At 46.2% G+C, this 23,181-nt stretch overlaps 1 protein-coding gene across 4 annotated transcripts in view; it reads right to left on the reverse strand.

Moving 5' to 3' along the window:
* The window catches only part of TLK2 (tousled like kinase 2), a 48,614-nt gene that overhangs the window by 12,962 nt on the left and 12,471 nt on the right, over nt 1–23,181 (reverse strand). For 2 of the 4 annotated variants that reach the window (XM_054396555.1, XM_054396554.1), the window contains 9 exons: nt 22,290–22,333; nt 20,616–20,711; nt 16,675–16,842; nt 15,532–15,627; nt 12,634–12,726; nt 10,904–11,014; nt 8,976–9,112; nt 6,970–7,122; nt 1,242–1,308 (listed from right to left, as the gene is read on the reverse strand). In XM_054396555.1, coding sequence (XP_054252530.1) covers nt 1,242–1,308; nt 6,970–7,122; nt 8,976–9,112; nt 10,904–11,014; nt 12,634–12,726; nt 15,532–15,627; nt 16,675–16,842; nt 20,616–20,711; nt 22,290–22,333 — 965 coding nt within the window. The remainder of the gene's footprint in view (nt 1–1,241; nt 1,309–6,969; nt 7,123–8,975; nt 9,113–10,903; nt 11,015–12,633; nt 12,727–15,531; nt 15,628–16,674; nt 16,843–20,615; nt 20,712–22,289; nt 22,334–23,181) is intronic. The other 2 variants (XM_054396556.1, XM_054396557.1) reach the window with 2 other exon arrangements.

Raw genomic sequence — 23,181 nt, forward strand, 5'->3', positions numbered from 1 at the left:
AGTGACAGAATAAGATGCTCCAAAACAGTGGAACTCCCTGCATGAAATCCTAACTGCAAGGACACAGATATCTATTTACTGAAGCTAAGAACATCTTTCCTGAATGCCACTGCCTTGGGAAAAAAAATACAAAGTCCTGACCATGGCTTTCAAGCACTAACATTCTCTCAGTTATCAGACAAACAGTAGTGACCTCTAGAGGGAGATTTCATAGAATGGTTTGTCTTGGAAGACCTTAAAGATCATCCAGTTCTAACCCCCTGCCATGGGTAGGGACACTTCCTACCAGCCCAGGTTACTGAAGGCCTCATCCAGTGTGGCCTTGAACACCTCCAGGCTTGGAGTCTCCACAACTTCTCTGGGCAGCCTTTTCCAGTGCCTCACCACCCTCCTGGGGAAGATTTTCTTCCTAATGTCTAGTCTAAATCCATCTTCTTCCAGTTTGAAGCCATTACCCCTCATCCTGCCATACCATGCCTTTGAAAAAAAGACCCTCTCCAGCTCTTCTGTAGCCCCCTTTCAAACCCTGGAAGGTTGCTCTCAGGTCTCCCTAGAGCCTTCTCTTCTGAACAACCCCAACTCTCAGCCTGTGCTTGCAGCAGAGCTGCTACAGCCCTTGAATCAGTCAGGGTTGGAAGGGACCACAAGGATCAGCCAGTTCCAACCCCCCTGCCATGCCCAGGGACACCTCACACCAGATCAGGCTGGCCAGAGACTCATCCAGCCTGGCTGCAAACACCTCCAGGGATGGAGCCCCAACCACCTCCCTGGACAACCCATTCCAGGCTCTCACCACTCTCATGGGGAAGAACTTCTTCCTCACTTCCAGCCTGAATCTCCCCACTTCCAGCTTTATTCCATTCCCCCCAGTCCTATCACTACCTGAGATCCTAAAAAGTCCCTCCCCAGCTTTCTTGGAGCCCCCTTCAGACATTGAAAGGCCACAAGAAGGTCACCTCGGAGCCTTCTCCTCTCCAGACTGAACAGCCCCAACTCTCTCAGTCTGTTCTAATAGCAGAGCAGCTCCAGCCCTCTGCTCATCCTGGTGGCCCTTCTCTGGACACCTTCCAGCATGTCCATCATCTTCATGGCCTTCTCTGGACCCACTCTAGCAATTCCATGTCCTTCTGTTGGGGGCTCCAGAAGTGTACACAGTACTCCAGGAGGGGGTCTCCCAAGAGCATTGATAGAACACTCCATCAATCAGCTACCTACAAGGCTTTGGTGCAGGGAGTTCTTACCTTTTTAAGATGACCTAGTCGGAGTTTGAAGATTTCTTCCTGTTCGTGGTACTCTGCTAACGTTAACCTGCACAGGAGACAGACCCAATGCATTAGGCAGCAACATGGGACAAAGGCAACAACTTTTTAGGGAAACTCTCCAACTATTTGTATTTCCCCTCCCTCCCCCCCAAATAATCAATCTAAAGGAGACCAAAAGCTTAAACCTTGATAAAGCACCACAGGAACTTCAAACCCAAGTTCCTAACAACACCAACTTAGGGTAGTGACTGACTTAAATCTAAACCACAATCTAAACATGGAGTACTGAAGCTCCACACCTTATTTTTTCCATTTAAAGTCTTCTTTACTGACTGATTTCCAAATTTTCCTTTGTAATAAAAGCTGGAAAATTTAACTCAGTTATTCACTCTGGGACTACCACTACTCCTGACCACAGAGCCACTGCAACACAGCAATGACCTAGGATTACTGCAGCAGGCTGCCCATGGATGTGGTTGAGGCCCTGTCTCTGGAAGCATTCAAGATTAGACTTGATGTGGCCCTGGGCAGCCTGATCCAGTTGGAGGTGTCCCTGCTGACTGCAGGGGGGTTGGGCAAGATGACCTTTGAAGGTTCCTTCCAACCCAATGCAATCTGTGCGATTCAGATTTTTAATTTGTTTCAGGCTCTGCAAAGTGGTTTCCAGGGACAATTTACTTCACCTTACTGTACCTTTGACCTCATGTGTAGTTAGGAAGCAATGTGATAAGGAAAATAATCCACATTTTGATGGCAAATGATGTGCAAAGTTTCCATCCCAGATGGCTGACGGAAACAAAATATTTCAGAATGTTTTCAGTGTCTTTTCTAGCCAAAATGTGCCACACAGGACAGAGGTAAAGCACAACCTCACACTACACTAATGACAGATCCCACCCCACCTGCGCAATGTGCTGAGCTCTTTAAGGTTTGAAAAATGAATCATTAAATTCCCACTGCTGCCAACAAGGAGCTTGGTAAAAGCATCACACAAGCAACCATAAAGCTCTGAAGCCCCTATCAGCTGCATCTGTTTACTCTGGAAACAGGATATGCACGTGCCAGCACATAAATATCCCTTTTGAACCTCACCGGAGTTCAAAGCCTATCCTAGGAGGATTCCTGTTGCAGCAGTTGTGCTCTGCATGGTACTTAGCACAAAGGTTAGTGCATGAGGGCTCCACAGCATCAATAGCACAACTGGCTGCAAGAGGGGATTGAGTTCTATGTCTGTGCAAGGCTGTGGGACCTTGGCTCACTGCACAGCAAACTGAGAGGAGGCAACGTTCAGCTGATCAGTTGTTCATCTTCTCACCACTGCTGGAAATGTAGAGGGTCCACAGAGCTGAATCATGGAATGGCTTAGGTTGGAAGGGACCTTAGAAATCAACTACTCCAACCCCCCTGCCATGGGCAACTAAGCCCTGGTTGCTCAAGGCCTCTTCCAACCTGAAGTGCTAAAGCAGTTGATAACCTCAGTGCAGAACTCACAAGCCAAGGTCTTCTTGAAAGACTTTTGACTATCAGGAACTGCCTATTACAAATTAAAGATAGAGCCAGAGCACAGCTGGTACAGTACAGATTTACTTGTCTCATTTCCTGCAACTACTTGTTCATGCACCCCCACAGCTGCCCCCAGCAGCCTGAATTTGATCAGATATAGCTGATCTCAAAGATGGTTACTGAAGTTCTTCACTATGAGGGTGGTGAGACCCTGGAATGAGTTGGCCCAGAGAAGTTGTGGATGCCTCATCCCTGGAAGTGTTTAAAACCAAGCTGGATGATGCTTGGAGCAACCTGGTCCAGTGGGAGGTGTCCCTGATCATGGCAGGGGGGTTGGAACTGGATGATCTTGAAGGCCCCTTCCAACTCAAACCATTCTCTGATTCCAAAAGTTTAGGTGTTTGGTTGGTGTTGCTGTGAATCAGCAGCAAAGCTTTCTGCACCTTAAACTCCAGCAGTCTGCTCAGGAAGCAAGAGATGTAATGAGCTAACACTGCCCAAAGCAGCTGCAGTTACAGCAGCAAGCACTTCAAAAACCAAAGGGGCTTTAAGACAAACACTGCCCTGTTTCATAGAAACATGCTTGAAATCAGCTGCACTATATTCTAAGACTTCAAGGTTGCCCAAGCTGCTCTAACAAACCTCAAAAAGCCCCAGCAGATTAATCTTCCTGAATGAAAACCTTTCTCATTCACTGGCTAAAAACTAGTTTCAGGGGAGCATGTGTCAGTTTGCATCATGGGACCTTCCTCTCCTTGTTAAGACACAGTAACAACCAGGGAGCAAAGAGGAAAGAGAACTCAAGAGGAGTTTGGCTGCTTGCTTCTCATTCAGCTTTCAGAAACTAGGGAAGTGATCATACCCTTGTACATGGCACTGGTGAGAGGGTGAATCCTGGGTTCAGTTTTGGGCCCCTCACTCCCAAGAAGGACACTGAGATGGTGAGGCAGGTCCAGAGAAGGGCAACAAAGCTGGTGAAGGGTCTGGAGAACAGGGCTGGTGAGGAGCAGCTGAGGGAACTGGGATTGTTTAGTCTGGAGAAGACAACGCTGAGTGGAGACCTCATTGTTCTCTACAACTCCCTGAGATGAGGTTGGAGCCAGGCTGGGGGTCAGTCTTTTCTCTCAAGAAATATGTGATAGGATGAAAGGAAATGACCTCAAGTTCTGCCAGGGGAGACTTACATTGGATATTAAGAACAGTTTCTTCACTGAAAGAGTGGTCAGGCATTGGAACAGACTGCCCAGGGCAGTGCTGCAATCACTGTCTCTGAGAGTGTTCAGAAACATGTAGATGTGGCACACAGGGAGATGGTTTAGTGGTGGACTTGGCAGTGCTGGCTTAATGGTCTTTTCCAACCTTCCAGGATTTATTTTCAACCTGCCTAAAAGGCAGCCTCCGTAAGGATTTCAGAAGTAGTAAATCTTCCTCCATTTTGTACCTGATCCACATCAGTCCAACAAAAGCATTTACAGCCTAACTAATGATTAAGCAAATAGCACAGTGGCTTCAGCTTACTTCCAAACCCACTGTTTTCACAAGCAAAAATCACTCCACAGGAACCACATCCACACACTGGCAAACAGTCTGCATCAAGGACACCACCAGAAGCTCTTCTAAACCACAAAGATAAACCCCTGAAATCTGTCAGTGAAGAATGATAAACCAGCAAGAAGCAGAGAGAAAAAGAGCTGGAAGCACAAAAAGGCTTAGCAGCAAACCCAGGTGAAGCTGGATTATATCAAGGCAGGCTCACACCAGAGGCAGAAGCTCTCTGGTTATCAGACACCACCATGATTTCCAGGCACATCAAGAGCTGTGCTGCCACATCTACAGAACAAGCCACACCACAGCTGCATTAGGTTGGCTTAGGGGAAATGGGGAAAACCTCATCTGTCCCTTAGAACTGAAAGGTTCTGAAACCATAATGAAGATTCAAGATACCCATGTTCAGACATTCCATTTACTTGTCCAAACTCAAATGCAGGAGGACAGCTTTGAAACTTGCTTTAGTGCTTCCTTAAGCTGCTGTGGCCACAACAAGGAGTAAATGTCCTCCAGTGAGGCTACTGATGTGCAGAAAGCACACAGTGCCCTCCAAGCCAACACCCCTGATGTGCAGGCAGCTGTGTGGGGCATCCCTCAGGTTGCAGAGAGCACCCTGAATATCCTGATTCACCCAGTCATGTGCCAGCTCTGCTGTGACTGCAAAAGGCAGGGGCAGCTTTTGCTTCACATGCACTTTCAAAGATCAAGACCAAGAGTTCAAAGGGCTGCAGGAAGTCTGACGTCAGGTCATGCCCAGGAGATTTAAGAGTGCAAAAAGCAAAGTGCCACTGGGAGGTTATGGTGTCGGTCCACAGCAAGAAAAAAAAAGACTGTGGGACCAAGAGGGCAAATGGTGTCCTGGAATGCAAAGTGTGTCCAGCAAGTTCTCCTCCCCCTCTGGCTCTGCCCTGCTGAGGCCACACCTGGAATACTGTGTCCAGTTTGGGGCTCTCCAGTTCAAGAGAGACAGGAATCTGCTGGAGAGAGTCCAAGAGAGGCAATGAGGATGATGAAGGGATTGGAACATCTCCCCTAGGAATAAAGATTGAGAGACTCTGGGGTGTTAAGCCTGAAGAGGGGACCTTATCAATGTCTGAGGGGTGGGTGTCAAGATGAAGGGGCCAGGCTCTTTGTGGTGGTGCCCAGTAATAGGCCAAGGAACAAGAGGTACAAGCTGGAACACAGGAAGTTCCAGCTCAACACGAGGAGAAACTTCACTGTGAGGGTTCTAGAGGCCTGGAGCAGGCTGCCCAGAGAGGTTGTGGAGTCTCCTTCTGTGGAGACTTTCAAAACCCACCTGGATGTGTTCCTGTGTGACCTGCACTAGGTGACCCTGCTTTGGCTATGGGGTTGGACTGGATGTTCTCTAGAGGTCCCTTCCAACCCCTAACATTCTGTGATTCTATGAAAATCTCCGAGTTAACATATTTTCAGCTCACAAAAGCTTACTGAAAATAATGTCCTAAATCTCTTGTGAGACACAGCTTTCCTGTCTAAGGAACTCTTAGAGCATCAGTGATTTCAAAAGAGGTAAGAAACAAAAAAAAAAAAAAAAAAAAAAGGAAAAGATCTTCTGTAAGAAGAAAGAGCAGCACTTCAACTACTTCCCACTTCCCTGACTCAAGAGATCTGTGAAGAACTGCTTTGGAGATACAGGTCAGTCCTTAAGGCACTGTCTTTTAGAGAGAGCATCTTTCTTTCTGCAGTACACCAAATGAATGTTTGAAAAGCCTCACCAGAAAGTTCAGGGAAATCAAGGCTTCTAAATGCCTGCCATTTGGTTTTTGTGTTCCTTTAAAAAAGCACCACGGATCACAGTGATACTGAAATCGCTTCTGAAGTTGCAACACTTCAGCCAGACACTGCTTTGCAAACCTGATGCAGCAGGAATACTGAAAGTTACTGTATTCAAAACCCAAGAAGTTAAGCTCATGCAAAGTCTGGGCTCAGCAAAGATTCTTGTTTTACTCCAATGAAAACTATTTAGAACTGGAGCCAGATGTTGCTGGATGCCAGGCTAATTCCACAAGATTCATTTGTGCATGGAGTGAAGCCTAGAGGCAAGGGCAAGATTCCATTTGAACATCTCTCCTGTGAAGGAGGACTGAGAGACCTGGGGCTGTTTAGTCTGGAGAAAAAAAGACTCAGAGGGGATCTGAGCAATGTCTATAAATATCTGAGGGGTGGGTGTCAAGATGAAGGTACCAGGATGTTTTTGGTGGTGCCCAGTGACAGGACAAGGAACAATGGGTACCTGCTGGAACATACGAGGTTCTACCTCAACATGAGGAGAAACTTCTATACTGTGAGGGTGATGGAGCCCTGGAACAGGCTGCCCAGGGAGGTTGTGAAGTCTCCTTCCTATGTGACCTACTCTAGGTGATCCTGCTCTGGCAGGGGAGGTTGGACTGGATGACCTTTTGAGGTCCCTTCCAACCCCTAACATTCTGTGATTCTCTGGAGACCTTCAAAACCCTTCTGGGTGAGTTCCTGTGTGACCTGCCGTAGGTGATCCTGCTCTGACAGTGGGGTTGGACTCAATGATCTCTAGAGGTCCCTTTCCAACCTCTGCCATTCTGTGATTCCCCAGCAGATGACCTGTGCTCTGGTGAGATCACTCAGCCTTGCCATGGCCCACGAAGGGCAGGTGACCTACGTTTCGTTTTCTGCTCCGTTGGTCTTGTTCTTGCGCTGCTTCTGCTCGTTGCTGGCTGGAGGGGTCTGGCCCATGGCAGGTGGCTTCCGTTTCGCTAACATTTTTCTTTGCCTCTCGATTTCTTCCCGCTGGGAATTTATCCTTTCCTGTTGCCTGGAAAGAAGAAAAGAGTAGAAAAAGGCATGAAGCAGGTAACTAGTGGTACGTAGCTGGTTGCTTTCAGCTCTGCCCGGCTTGGAGCAATGAATTTCAGCTGCTCGGTTGTGCTCGTGAGATTGCTAACAGCATTTCTGGGCAGAAAAGGGGATGTGCCAAACATCATGACTCAAGAGTTTTTTTTAAAGGTATTTTTTGCATAAAAGGGGATTCTTTTCCTGGCCCACAGAAACCTTTTAGTAAGTGAAAGGTTTTATTCATGCAGAGGATATCCAATACCAAGGAGTTGCTAACCTCACGGAAAAGCCCGAGATCCAGGGTAGAGTCACTAACTTTCCACACGCTTTTTCCTAGAAGGCTCTGTTTTAAATCTCAGACTTTCCTGTTAAAACTATTCCTGAAGCCTGGCACTGTCTGAAAAAGTATCCTTGTACTTCAGGGGTCCAGTTAAAATTCTCCTTAGTTTTCTCCAACATAACTAACACCATTCCCAATTTCACTACGGAAAGCCTCTCCTCTAAGATAAAAAGATTTTATCTTAAAACACTTTACAGTGATAAAAGAGCACTCTCAAAATTTCAAGTCTAAATGTCTTCAGCATTTCCATACTTAATTCACTTTTAAAAAGAGGCTGAGACTGCAAGTAAATATTCCTGAAGTATTCCAGGTCTTAGAGCACAAACTAAAGAAGAATTCTAAAGTCCTTAATCTGTGCCTAACAAGAGCTGCACCTCCCTAGCAGCCTACAGAGAAAGTGCTATGAATTTAAAGATCACACAGAGCTCTCTCCAATGCAATTAATTTGCCAAGTCCTACTTCAAGGTCTAGGCCAGGTGGGAATTTACTGGCTATTTCCATTAACATCATGCATAAAAGGTCTCTGATCTTCATTTCCAGGTTTCTGCAACCCCTTTGATCACTGTTACCAGGAGGCAGAAGTTAAACAGTATGGATTTTCTCTTTTAAGCTTCTCTACTTTCTACTTGAAAAAAAAAATTAAAAAGCAGCTAATTAGCCTGCCTTGACTAGTGTATGCAAGCATGCAAATCAAATTGATTGACTCATGATACATGTAAGAATTTGGACCACCCTCTACCCTAAGCACTGCACAGCCAGGTAGGTGCACTGAGAACAGAATCACAGAATGCTTTGGGTTGGAAGGAACCCCCAAAGGTCATCCAGTCCAACCCTCCTGCAGTCAGCAGGAACATCCTCAACTAGATCAGGTTGCCCAGAGTCTTGTTGAGCCTGACCCTGAATATCAACCCTCTCCCTCAGCAACCTGTTCCAATGTTCCGCCACCCTCATGGTGAAGAACTTGTTCCTGACATCCAATCTAAATCTCTTCCTCTCTATTTTCAAACCATTGCCCCTCATCCTATCACTGCAGGCCTCTGTAAACAGTCCCTCTGCAGCCTTCTTGTAGGTACTGTAAGGCTGCTATTAGGTCTCTCTGGAGCATTCTCTCTTCTGCAGTTTGAACACCCCCAGCTCCCTCAGCCTGTCCTCATAGCAGAGGTGCTAGAGGTGCTCCAGCCCCACGATCATTTTCATGGCCCTCCCCTGGACCCACTCCATCAGGTCCATGTCCTTCTCATGCTGAGGGCTCCAGAGCTGGATGCAGTACTCCAGGTGAGCTCTCAGTGGGCAGCCAAGAGGCCAATCCAAACAATTCAATTCCAGTTCAATTTTCTGGAGGTTTAAGCGGAATCACTTCAACACGAAAACGCTCCCCATCGTCAGCAGCTGTGCTTCTCTCCTAGCCTGCCATGCATCAGCCACACCATTCCCACATCACACACAACTGCAGATCTTTTCCATCTCTGAAGTTAAAGAGTGTTTGTCCTCACTTGATGAGGTTCTGGAAGGCGTAGCCATCTGTCCACTGCTCGGTGAAGGAGGCGCCGTGCCGCACAGTGGTGAAGTGCCCCAGCCTCAAGCGGTCCTGCATGCTCTTATCTCGGCATGCCATCTTCTCCTGCTTTGACTGAAAACAAAACACAGGCAAAAAGAGAAGCCATGAATTAGCAGCCAAGAGCTCTGCTGCCTTTTAAATCACTAACAATTCTTATTACTTGCCATTGTTTCAGCTCTACTTATCTGAAACCCCAGCTGAAAAATCATCGATCTAGCTGTTGCTGGTGCTTCACGCTGCTCTGACAGCTCTTTGTTTGCCTCCTTTCTGACATTTTAGCCTCACCTTGCCTTCCCCATTACTGTCTGAACAGCTCTCCCACTCTATCATCAGTTGAAATCGATCTAGAGAAGGATTAAAACTATCCCTTTTGTATGAGTCGCTTAGTTAGACTCCAGAGTGGCTCTGATCAGCCCCTTATTCACTCCAACAGGAGATGAAGGAAGAAAACACAACTTGAATCACTGTCAAGACTAAGATACAGCGATCAGCCAGCTCAGTCCTGCACTTGCACCACTCCCAGAAGTGACACAACCTCAGTTAGGTCACCAACACGCAAAAAAAATTAGTGGTGGTGTCAGTCACAAAGCATTTCTCTTAAGTGAGAGGAAATTTCCAAGGCTTGAGACGAGAGCAGCAAAGTTTTGCTCAGTCAGGAGTAAAGATGAAGCAGCAAAGCTCCTCCCTGGAGCTGCACAGCACCCATCTGGATGCCAGGTCTAACTAACACCTAGCCCAGTTACACAAGTCCTCCCAAAAAGGAGAGTCCCATGCAGCCAAGAACAATCAGCTCTGTGACAAAATCACCTCAAACAGACTGTATGTACTGGCCAGTACCCTGGTGGTTTTGCCCACCCAGTGCCCACAAACAATAGATGTGATTGGCCAGCAGGTGAAAGAGCAATCAAAGTCCTGCATTGTTTAACCATCAGGAAACCTGGAAATCTTTCAACACAGGCTGGACACTGGCAAACAGCAGCCTGGCACTTTCCCCAGTGTCTTTAATGTGTTGTTTTGAGTTTTAAACAAAGAAACGATCTCCAGCTTTGCTCTGTGAAAGAAGGAAAGGTCTAAATCACTTGCTCATGTCACAGAGTGTATCTGGCAATTTCACTGCACAATGGGACACTGCTCTTCTACTGCCAGAGCTGGGCTGTGTTGCTTTTTGGTCTAAGAGTTTCCAAATCAAGCTATGCCTGATACATTTATTGCTCAGACTTGAAGATTGATCTCCCCTCCCTTGCCTGAGACCATGAAAAGCAACCAAGCCAAACCATTCTGAACCATTTCATAGCACTTCTCCTATGAAGCCAGGCTATAAGGATTGGAGCTGTTCAGCCTGGAGAGCAGAAGAGTCCAAGGAGACCTTAGAGCTGCATTTCACTATCTGAAGGGGACCTACAGGAAGGCTGGGGAGGGATTGCTTAGAAGGGTTTGGTAGTGACAGGACAAGGGGCAGTGGTTTGAAACCGGAGTAGGGGAGATTTAGGTTGGACATCAGGAGGAAGTTCTTTACAAAGAGGATGGTGAGACAGTGGAACAGGTTGCCCAGCGATGTGATTGAGGCCCCATCCCTGGAGACATTCAAGATCAGACTTGATGTGGTCCCTGACAGCCTGATCTAGTTGGAGGTGTCCCTGCTGACTGCAGTGGGATTGGATAAACTGCCCTTTGAGGGTCCCTTCCAGTCCCATGCAATCTGTGAATTTCAGCCTTCAAGATTCCATTGCCATTTGCAGAGAAATCATTCAAGACAGAATTCCAGTTGCTTTTTGTCACTGGTGCAATAGGAGCAGGTTTTCACTGCTTAGAACGAAGACTGAGGAGTTTTCAAGGACATGAACCAGGACTGCAAGTGCTCACCTTCTCTATGAGAAGCTTCTTGCTCATTGTTACACATCTGTTCAACCGCTCCTTGTACTTCTCCAGCATCTTCTGCTGCTCATCTATCTGCCGCCTCAAATCGCAGTTGGCCTAAAAGCAAACAGAGAAGAAAAGCCTTTGACTTTACACCACTCAAAGAGGCAAACTAAGCATCACCTAGGAAGAAGTTTCCCCAGCACTAAAGAAAGCAAAATCAGCAGGATAACAACAACTACAAAAAAAAAAAAAAAAAAAAAAAAAGAGAGAGAGACTAGGTTCCTCTTAAAACATCTAAGCCAAGCTCTTCACTTAACAACCCACTCAAATCTTACTACCCCTCTGGGACAGGGAAGTGTCTTCATCCTGCTTTACATCGAAGGAACAAAGACTAAACACAGGCACAAGGAATTTAATTATTTCCCCCCCCCAAGCATTTAAGATCTTGCCATGTTACCACATCTCAAAATAGCTTTGTCACCCCTGGACTATCCTCCCTCTTTAGCCACAATACTGGCAAAGGAAAAGGATGGGGAACTCCCTTTGCACTTTGAATTAGATTCTTGTTCCAGTTACTATCCTGCAGCCCCACCATACAGATTGCTCCCAGCAGCAGCTGCTGCTTGTAACACCACCACAGAGTACAGCAGGATTTGATGTGCCACTGTTTTCATTGATGACAAGTTCATTTAGCCATCTCCCTTCCAACCAGTAGCCTGGTTTCTGATCAAACAGCAAATGGTAAAAAAACCCAACCAAACAAACAACAAATCTATTTCCTGCTTCACAGATTGTTTTCTACAAGTCCACATCTGTGTGTCTCTACAAGCTTGTCTTAGCTCTGTTAGGTGCTGAGACCAGACACAAACAGAGAGAGCTTTCCCTTTAATGTTTTCTAATCCTTTCCAACACTTCACAAGAGGTACCTCTCCAGCTGATGAAAGCTTTATCAATCACAGCTCCTCCATTAAGACATCTTTGATTTAAAGCTATTTATCTTCTACTGAAGAACACCAGTGGGTTAAGAGAAGCTTTATTCTTTAGGTTTGACCTAAAGATGTTCTCCTCATCTCTAAACATGTGACAGAATCAAAAAATTGTCAGGGTTTGAAGGGACCTCAAGGATCACCCAGTTCCAACCCCCCTGCCATGAGCAGGGACTCCTCACACCAGATCAGGTTGCCTAGAGCCACATCCAGCCTGGCCTTAAAAACTTCCAGGGATGAGGCTTCGACCACCTCCCTGGGCAACCTGTTCCAGTGTCTCACCACCCTCATGTCACTGACTCATGAATGAACATTTTGCCACACACCCTCCCAGCCTACTGAGAGGCTACTGAGCATGTTACTAAGAAAGAGCAGAGTCAGCTCCTCAGTATTCAGAGGGACTAATTCTGAAGAGAAACACCTAATGTGTTAGCTAGCAAAGTACACAAAATGTGCAATGGATCCAAGAAAGGCTAACAACAGTGCTGAGGACAGAAACCCTGAGCTACAACCACTCTGCACTGCCCAGCCACAGTCACTGCCACACTGCCTGTGGATCCAAGCAGGCCCAGAGTATCTGCAAGCCAGGCAATTACCTTTCAGGGGTGAGTGGATTTATTTTACCTTGCCAAGTGTTGGTTCTACAAATGGCATACAAAATCCTGCTCTGCAGCCTAGCTGGCACACGTGTTCTAGGTGTCTTTAAATAGCAGCTTTTAGCAGACTTGTCCCACTTTTAATACTTACTCTTAATAAGTCATCTATCCTCCCTTCCTTCTTCTCCAAGTCAGAGTTCTTACTGTTTTCTAGTGCAGATATTTTTTCCATTGTGAGGTCAGACTGCAGGGAAAAATCACAACAAATGGCATGTAAGAAAACCAGCTGGCAGCATTTGACAGCACAGTGTAACCTCCTCTGATCTAACAGCTGGTCTAAGAAGGAACTGACCCCCTGAATCCTAGCAGTCAGGGGAAGAGCTTCCTCCATTCTTCACTTTCTTATTCCACAGTGAGCTCCTCCAGCACAGCAAGCTGCTCTAGAGAACACAGACTTTCCACAAGCAAAGGGCTACAATATCCTCTGTGTCTTGCAAATTTTGGTTCTACAGCTGAGTTCTGCCTATTCCTTGGTGGTCTCTGACATTCCCTGTCCTGCAGTGCAACATAGCCCATACAGGCAAAAAGGCTTAAGAAAAAAACAGCAAATTCCAAGCCTCAGCTGGAATCTCAAGTTTATGAGAGCTTTCATGGGTGCAGATAACCACCTGCTAGATAAAAGTCAATACCTGTGGGTTCTAAGGTGGTCTTGACAGAAAACACAGGTCTTCATTCCAAAGTATTATAAGAGATTGACAGGAGGAATATCAAGTATCAGGCACAAGCCATTGTTCAAGACAAACGGATCCATCGGTGCCTGCTAAGGACAGGAGCTTTATAGTTCTGGAGTGAAGCCTATTTAGAAAGTTTTATGAGGTGTAGCACGTCTCAAATACCTTCAGCAGTGAAGTGAGAGCTATGCCCAGGAACAGAAGACAAAAGGCAGGTACTATATCCTCTAGCAGGAGGAGTACTTCCAGCTCAGCATTCTCATTAATAGTAAGGAAGGGGAAGAAGTCTGTGTGTACATGAACTCAGCATCTAAAGCAGCCAGGGGAATCTCCCTCCACAGAGAGATCTCAGGTTCATGGCTAGAAAGTGGCTATCCTGATTCTGAGAAGAGTTGGCAGACTTACCTGTGGAGTTTTTAGCATAACCATTCTCCAGGTTTCAGGCTTGCCTGGAAGCTAGCAGCATGAAGTAAGAGAGAAACCTGGCTGACAGCTGCTTCTCTACCATTGTGCAGTACAGGAAAGATCAAAAAGAACACCTGCCAGCACTGCACACCAAGCAAGAGGAGCCTAAAGCCCAAAAGACAAAGAGGAGGGCTGGGCAGGTCACTTCACTCCTGCATGAGAGACAAGTTTATGTCACTGAAGGCAACGTGAAGGCTGCAGCTGCTCAGCCAAGCAGCAGGAAGGTTCTTTAGTGACTGTTACATCCTTTTGCCAAGTGCACTGCCATGCTTGCACTGTCAGATGAAATCACAGTTCAGGATGCACGCTCCTGACTTCATGACAACTCAGAGCCTTGCCTCAGAGCACCTGGAGGGCCCCAGCACTAACTGAAAATGCTGAGAGAATCCTGCTGACGCTGACTTGCTTTTGGCATTGCCAGAAGTGATTCAAACTGAAAATCACTGAAGGATTTGGTCTTATTTTTTTCTTGGTTTTGTGGGTTTTTTGTTTCTTGGTGGTGGGTGGGTGTTTTTGTTGTTGGTTTTGTTTGGTTTGTAATTGTTTTCTTTTAATCTTATCAACCCCAAACAGGTTTGAAAAGGAAAACCAAAAATACATAAATGTCCTCATCATACAGTCAAGCACCTTCCTGGATTCTTTGCCTTAAGCCTATGCTCCATCTAGACCTCTGGAGACCACCATGAAGCTGAGCATTGGCAGAAAACATGCTCAGATAATGTGTTACACCTTTCAAGATGCAGGCATACAAAAGAGAACAAAAACATCTTGCTCACTCCAGGAGGGACCACTATTCTCAGCACTGGTGTTGGGGCAGCAAAGACTGAAATGTGGAAGTTATCTCTGGCAGGTTCTCAAGTTATGGCATCACTCTTGCCCAAGAATTCTCCATGCACTAGCAAGAAACAGGGATCTTCACAGACCAGCATTTGAACAACAGACAACAGATGTGACTCTAGTGACAGCAGAGCTCAGATATTTAAGTATCCCCAGAGGTAGAATTGCTGTTCCTAATGCACAAAGAACTTGTACCACCTGCTGGGGAAATGGAGAATGAACTTCTCCCAGCAATAAAATCATCTCTGACACAGACTGATGGGAGAAAATGATTGACACAAAACTGATCATTTCAAAACCACTCAAGGGAAGAGTCAGTCACAGAGAAATCAGAGATGAAAAGACAACTAAAAGCAGGCATGGAGAAGAAATAAGCATTGCAGATAAAGCTGAACATCCTTGTAAGCAACAGAAGATGATGACAGAGCTAAAAGTAAATCTTGCCATAAAGCCACAGAAGAATCTGAATTTAGAAGGCACTGAAAAGACAACAGCAGAATCAGAAGAGCTATTCCTCTTGTGGAGTCCAGGTCAGTGAAGAGCAAAACATCACATTCCACCTTGACAGGACAAACTGTTCCATGGGTACAGAGGTCAAGGAACTTGCAGCTGGACTGTGGTATTTGTGCTGTGAGCAGTGTGGATGCACCAGGGCTGGAACAGAGGCATTCACAGCTGTCACTCAGCTTTGCTTCACATCTTCACTTTGAGAGAGGAAGAACTGAGGACACACCAGAACTGCAGCAGACAGCTAAGGTGTTCCTCTCCTCAGCACATTCACATGGCTGTACTGACACAGCAAAGCCTCAGGACTGGGCAGCAACTGAAAACATCCTTTACAGGGTAGGGGCTGTTCAGGGCCATTCACTTCCATCAATAGTTCCACACCGAGTTGGGACTACTCAAACTTTTTCACTGGAAGCATTTTGTCTACCACAGGTAGCACCCTCTGGCATGGAAGACAAGCTGCATCAAGCTTCAATCTCATACCCAAGACATGTATCATCGAGTTATACCTGGGACTGTTTGTGCTGGATGGAAATCTGTTTTTGGGAAGTGCAGGAATGCTCAGTGTTCCCTGATCCAGTAGAAGATGGGCTGCCTTGCTGGGCCTGGAAAAGAAAGTCAGTGCATGGTTATATTCCACTTGTGTCTGTGCAGATAATGCTGATCTTCACACCCAGGGGCAGCCTGGCCTGGGTACCAAACTTCCCTGTTCAGGTTTAAGAATTCTCTAGAGGTTTAGTGCAGTAAAACAAGAGAGTCAGTTTCTTTCAGGAAGCCTGGCCCAACCTGCTGAAAGACAAAAGCTTTTAAAAGCCTAACATAACTCATGTCAGCTGAGAGCAAGGCAGGCCAAAACAAACATTTCTCACAGCAAGACCAGACTTCATTCTTTTGCCTTTGTTTTTTGTTGTTTTTTTTTTTTTTTGCATCTATCAGATTAGCCTCTCAGATGCTGTTATTTTGATCTTCAGAAGGTTTTGAGGCATTAATAAGATGACATGGGTTTTAAACTAACACGCAAAGCCTGGGATTTAGAACTCTTCCCAAGGAAGATCCATAGATTCATAGAATGGTTTGGGTTGGATCAGGGAAGTTCCAACTTCTCTGCCATAGGCAGGGACACCTCCCACTAGCCCAGATTGCTTGAGGCCTCATCCAACCTGGCCTTGAACACCTCCAGGGACAAGGAATCTACAACTTCCCTGGGCAACCTGTTCCAGTGTCTCACCACCCTCACTCTAAAGAATTTCTTCCTAGTCTCCAGTCTCAATCTCCCCTCCTCAAGCTTCAATCCATTCCCTCTCATCCTGTCACTACAAGGCCTTGTCAAAAGTCCCTTCCCAGCTTTCCTGCAGCCTCCTTCAAGTACTGGAAGGCTGCTCGAAGGTCTCCCTGCAGCCTTCTCTTCTCCAGGCTGAACAGCCTCAACTCCCTCACAGCCTGTCCCCATAGGGGAGGTTCTCCAGCTCTCTGATCATCTTTGTGGCCTCCTCTGGACCCACTCCAGCAGCTCCACATCCTTATGAACTTACCAGAAGACTCGGTCACCAACAACCAGGCTGGAACCTGAGCTGCCGATAAAACTTCCAATCCCCCATCCCTCAGCTAGCAACACCCCAATTGGGTGTTGCAATCTTTTGCGAGCTGCTCACCGAGACAAAAGTAAAGCAGAGGCCACCTCCCCTCTGGGCCAGCTGCTCATTCTCTAGCCGCTGCTTCGCCAGCATCACCGACATCAGGGTTGGCAGAGCAGAGTGTTCCTCCTGCGCCTCCTTGGCTGTGCTGCCGTCTACCCCATACAGCGGCTGCTCCACTCGCCGCTGCAACACAGTCAGAAAAACAGACAGTCAACTTTTTTTTTCTTTTTCCCCTTTTTAAATATATATTAAAAAAAAAAAACAACAAAAAAAGAGAGAGAGAAAAAAAAATATTCTCTGACTCTGCCAAAAAGTGTTGTCAGTGAAGCAGCAGCTCAAGGAATGGGCCGGCAGCAAATGGTGAGGGATGTGATAACTCAAAAGAGGATTGCTGGAGTGATTGTTTTAATGGCAGACATCAAAAAATGCATGGAGTTAATAATTAAAAAAAAAAAAAAAAAAAAAGGCAAAATACCAAATGAATATATAAAGGACAGAATTTCCTGTCAGTTAACACCTCTCTGCCTTAGGAAATACATGGATTTCAGAGCCAGTGGGGCAAAACAGGCTGGAGATCAAAATAAAAAAAATAAAAATCTTAGAGCATTGTGATTTTCATCAATGCCTTCAAAATTATACTGCTTATAGAATCATAGAATTGCTTGGGTTGGAAAAGATCTCTAAGATCATCCAGTCCAACCATCAACCCAACACCACCATGGCCACTAAACCATGTCCCCAAGTGCCACGGCCACAGCACCTCCAGGGCTGGTGACTCCACCACCTCCCTTGGTGTTTGTGCAGGGCTCATTTTCAAACAGCTCATGTCATGATGCAGTTGTTCTGCTGGCGACAGAAACTGACTCACAACCGCTAAGTGTCAACAACCTAACCATATCTAGGACCCAGCACATCACGGTAAGCTCATTTCTGTCAGGAATTGGATCACAGGATGTTAGGGGTTGGTAGGGACCTCCAAAGATCTTCCAGTCCAACCCCCCCGCCAGAGCAGGATCATAGAATCCAGCACAGGTCGCACAGGAACACATCCAGACAAGCCTTGAAAGTCTCCAGAGAAGGAGACTCCACAATCTCTCTGGGGAGCCTGTTCCAGTGCTCTGTGACCTCACAGTGAAGAAGTTCCTCCTCATGCTGAGGTGGACCCTCCTGTGTTGTAGTTTATATCCATTGCCCAGGGCCTATCCCAGGGCAGGCCACTGTCCCTGTCCTTTCCTTCCTGACCCCCAGCCCTCAGATATTTATAGACATTTATTAGGTCCCATCTCAGTCTTCTCCTCTCCAGACTAAACAGCCCCAGGACTCTCAGCCTTTCCTCATAAGGTAGTACTCCAGTCCTTTAATCATCCTTGTAGCCCTCTGTTGGACTCTCTTAAGTAGATCCCTGTCCCTCTTGAACTGGGGAGCCCAGAACTGGATGCAATATTCCAGATGAGATCCAATTGGGACCAATCTCCTGCAAGGCAAGCAAAGTGCTAACACATTTCCACCATCTTTCAAAGACGCAGGACATCTCTGAAGGGCCAGCTCCCTTCTCCTGCAGTAGACTCATTCTCCAGCTGTGATACAGGAACTGGGCTCAGTCAGAACAAGAATCAGCTGAGCTACATTGATTACAGCACTCAGAACCTCATTGCCTCACTTGAAAGGCCAGCCCATCACTGCTAAAACTTGGCAGTATTGGCTAATAACCATCCAAGTCCTTCCCAGCTGTAAGTTCAGGCCAGGCACATGCCACATGGAAAGCAAACAGTCAGGTCAGGCTTCATTTTTTTTTTTTAAACCCTAAATTGCAATCTGAAGCAATTTTCTGGCTAACATTGCAAATGCCAAGAGTGTGCTTTCCTCCCCAAAAGAACGAGAGCAAACTTGCAAGAGTCTGAGGAGCTGCAGATCATTCTTCTGATCACAGGAGAAGGCAGGCAATTGAAAGCAGCCAGGAGATTTGGAGACAAGCAGTAACATCCTGAAGCCATTACAGTTCCTCCCCAAGTTCTGATTGCAGAGAATTATCTAACTCAGGGGTTTGGAGGAGGTCTGTCTCATTGTGAAAGACACTTTAACACTCTGCTTCTCTTCCTAAACCACAGTGACATCTGTAATGGGGAAGACACTCAATCTTCTCCAATTTTCACTCCTCCTCCTATTTTTTTCCCATGCTTAGCTCAAACTGCTGATATTCAGTTTGGAAGAAGAGAACAGATCTTGCAAATGCAGACAGTATTTTGCTATGAATTATCAAACGTTACAGGTTTAGCTGCAAGAGTGAGAAACAGAAGATAAGAAACACAAAGAGCAGCTGTGTAAGGAGAAAGACAAACTGGCCAAGCTGAAACTACCTGCAACATCAATATTAGCCACATGAGAAATACTCTGCTCAGACTTCTGCCTACCCCAGGCATACAAGTGAAGAAGAAAGCCAAAGGAAGAATCCACTTGCCCCATTCTGAACACCTGGAGGGTATCTCACCTGCTGAAGTAAAGAACTGTCCCTAACACTTCACACATCTGCATTTCAGTATCTGAAGGGGACCTGTTTAGAAGGGCCTGTGGTGACAGGTCAAGAGGCAATGGTTTGAACGGGAGCCGGGGAGATTTAGGTTGGACATCAGGAGGAAGTTCTGCACAATGAGCATAGTGAAATTCTGGAACAGGTTGACAGGGATGTGGTTGAGGCCCTGTCCCTGAAGACATTCAAAGTCAGACTTGGTGTGGCCCTGGGCAGCCTGATCCAGTTGGAGGTGTCCCTGCTGACTGCAGAGGGATTGGACAAGACGACCTTTGAGGGTCCCTTCCAACCAGATGCATTCTGTGATTCTGTGGCCTGCAACACTCAGAGCTGCTGTTTGTTTTATTAAGTCCTCTTTAAAGAGATGTATCAGTGAATTAATGCGAGCCAGGAGAGGGACATTCAATTAATATAAAATGTATCTAAAAGCAGACCTGAAGATGTCCCCTATAGCAGCATTACAAATCTTCTGAAATCCACCAACACATCCTGAGCTCTAAGCAGAGCACTTGGGGTGGGGATTTAGCTCAGTACACATTCATGGACTGTGCAAAGGTCTCTGCACAATCAGTAATCAGTAAAGGCTTTGCATTTGGAATGCTAACCTCTCCCACCATGCTCTCTACTTCTGTGACATTCAACAAACACTGAAATTTTGTCAAGAGAGGCCCAGGCAAGAGCCAGAACTAGAGATGAGCCACTAGAGCCTCTGAATACTGCTTTGCTGGTTGAAAGAAAAGGCTTTAGCTGCTCTGTGCTAAAATAGCTTAAACAGCCTGGTTATTTCTTCACATTCAGATCTTGCAGAAGGTGCTGCCACAGCAAAATGGAATTATGTAACAAGAAATAGCAACAGATGTGCAGGATACACACAGCTCTGCAAGCTTTGCTAAGGCTCCTGACCAGCTGCATGTGAGCAGAAGGAAAAGACCTTCCCAACATAATGAGGGCATGGATGTGCTTCAGTAGAGCCAGGGTCCACTCAGGATCACAGAATGGCTTAGGTTGGAATGGACCCTTCAGATCAAGTCCAACTCCCCTGACAGAGCAGGATTACTGAGGGCAGGTCACACAGGAACACAGCCAGGTGGGTTTTGAAAATTTTCAGAGAAGGAGACTCCACAACCTCTCTGAGTAGCCTGCCCCAGGGCTCCAGCACCCTCACAGCATAGAAGTTTCTCCTCATGCCGAGATGAAACTTCTTGTGTTCCAGTTTGTGTCCATTGTCCCTTGTTCCATCACTGGGCACCAGTGAAAAGAGCCTGGCCCCTTGGTCCCCAACCCTTCAGGTATTTGTAACCATTAATGAGATCCCCTCACAGGCTGCTCTTCTCCAGGCTAAATGAGAGAGGACAAGTGTTCCCTGTTCAGAACCTTTCACCACCCCATCAACCCCATGCCACCACCTCTGTCCCCAGGGGAGACTTACCGGCAAGGGGTTGGATAGAGAGTGCTGCGGTGAGGACCTGGCGACGGGCGGCACGCTTCTGCCAGGGCTGGTTCCTGGGCCACTTCCCCCAGCAAACTGGCCAAGGGAACAGATTGGATCATCAGCAATGGCACACATGGGGTAGTGAAGCAAATTTAACAGAGGCAGAAGAGACACCATCGTCTTAAAAACGAAGCCTTATAGAATCAAAAAGGGTAGAAAAGACCTCCCAAGAGCAAGGCCAACCATTAATCCAACACTGTCAAGTCCACCACTAAACCATGTCCCTAAGTGCCACATCTACACATTTTTTGAACCCTGGGCAGCCTGGTCCAGGCTTAACCACTCTTTCAATGAAGAAATTGTTCCCCATGTCCTGGAACAACTTAAGGCCATCTCCTCTTGCTCTATCACTTGTTCTTTGGAACAAGAGACCAACCCCCACCCTCACTTCAAACTTCTTTCACGGAGTTGTAGAGAGCCAGAAGGTCTCCCCTCAGCCTCCTTTTCTTTAGACTGAACACCCCCAGTTCCTTCAGCTGCTCCTCTGGAGCTCTGTTCTCCAGACCCTTTACCAGCTTTATTGTCCTTCTCTGGACATGCTCCAGCCCCTCAATGTCCTTCTTGGAGAGAGGGGCCCAAAACTGAACCCAGCATTCAAGGTGTAGCCTCAGCAATGCCATATACAGGGGCACAATCTCTGCCCTTGTCTTGCAGGCCACACTGTTGCTGATCCAGGCCAGGATGCTGTTGGCCTCCTTGGCCACTAGGACTCATTTAACCAAACTGAACATAAACTAAGTGAAAAAGCTTTACATTTCATGCACTGTTTTCAACAGTTAGTAGTTCAGACAGTCATATGTGCACTGAGTATATTTTTCTTTGCAACACAAAAGGATATTAACTTGCACACTTGGATATAGAACAGTTCTTTACTGGAGAATTAGGAAACTCATTCCCCAACACAAGAGTCTAACTGTGCACCACAGGGGTGCTGAGAAATGTATATCTTCACTTAAGTGTCTCTGCAGTCACTGTTACAGACAACATAGGCAGAGGTTCCTAGGTTCCTGCCCACCCAGTGGGCAGCACTGATAAAAAACAGTAGCCAGGAAAGAAGTAAGCACTAGTAAACTTAATTCCTGACTCCAAGTTACTCAGTCAAACAAGGAACATGCTCAAGAGGAAAGCTAAGAGCTTTGGATTGTGCAGACCTAGAAAACTCATTTCTGGAATGTCCATCACTGCTCTGGGGAGGGGTCTCTGTCTTTCATGTGCTACCAGACTCCCATAACAAGCTTTTCTGAAGAGGGAACCCTATGAACAATTTCTTACTCCAATCAGTCAGGCTTTTCAGCTAGGCTCTTTGGCAGCACGGGGCCATTATCACAACATCAGAGATGACTTCATGTGACATCCAGGTTCCAAAGGAAACCCTCAAACCTCTACTTATGTGGCTGATATTTTAAAAAATTCCTTCAAGGAAGTGTTAATTTAAAAATCACCTTCCAAAGCCCTCATATCCTCTACCTAATCTGATTTGAGCCTATCAGGTTAACATGGTCAGTCAGTGACTCCAGTGATGGCTCAGTAACTGCTGTCACAGGCTTCCATCTCCAGATTTGCCATCATGTGAATTCAAGCAGATTCTTCAACCAATGTAAAGATACTCACCTCAAAGTAATCACTAATTTTATGTCCTCTAGGAGTGCCTTTTCCTAAGAAGGAAAACAAAGGATGAAGAAGATAAGAGGACAGAAGTTCTGATGCCACTCTAAAAAACTGCTCCAGTGTTTTGATACTCCTTTCCCCATAGAAAGGTACAACACCTATCACAACAAAAGCTTATGCATAACAAAAGACTGCCCCAGGGTTACAACTCCCCTGCTGCCGCTGGGAGGGTTTGCAGTTGACAATTCAATTAACTCTCAGTTCCAAACACTGTCAAATCCAATCAAACACCATTTGCACTTGCTAAAGTACTTCCGAAACGCTAAACATTGTTGAATGGGGCAGAGGTTCTCCAAATTTTCCTTTCAGATAAGGAAAAAGCAAAGGGTACTTTGACGCCTCTGCCTTCAGGTGAATTGCTGCATATTAGATCTCTCACAGGCATTCTGTAAGAGTTAGAGAGATAATTAGTGGTGGATTAATATCAGCTCGTTAAAACTTAGCCCTTTTGTCTCATTAAATAATATCAAAGCAATTTTGTCAACACAACCCTCATTACTTTCTTGATAAGAATAAAAGAAATCTGACCCTCTCCCCATTTGCTGGAGAATCTGAGCTTGGCCTTGAACATGCTGGGTTCTCCTTAGCACTCTACACTATACTGGAGCACATTTTGTTCTCTGTTATGGTGAGAACTTACTCAACCAATTCAGGCATACATCTCAAACAGCAAGGAAGGGAGTACAGCCTGTATTTTGAAGGCTGGCTGCTGGATGTGTAGTGAGGTGGGACCAAAACACCACTTCCCAGAAGCCATCTCAAGCCTCTGGACAGCCTGTCCCATAAAAACACAATCATTTGTGTGGAATCAGCTGAAGAAGAGTATTTTCCTGCC

Source organism: Indicator indicator, chromosome 37, assembly GCF_027791375.1.
Source record: "Indicator indicator isolate 239-I01 chromosome 37, UM_Iind_1.1, whole genome shotgun sequence".
Lineage (NCBI taxonomy): Eukaryota > Metazoa > Chordata > Aves > Piciformes > Indicatoridae > Indicator > Indicator indicator.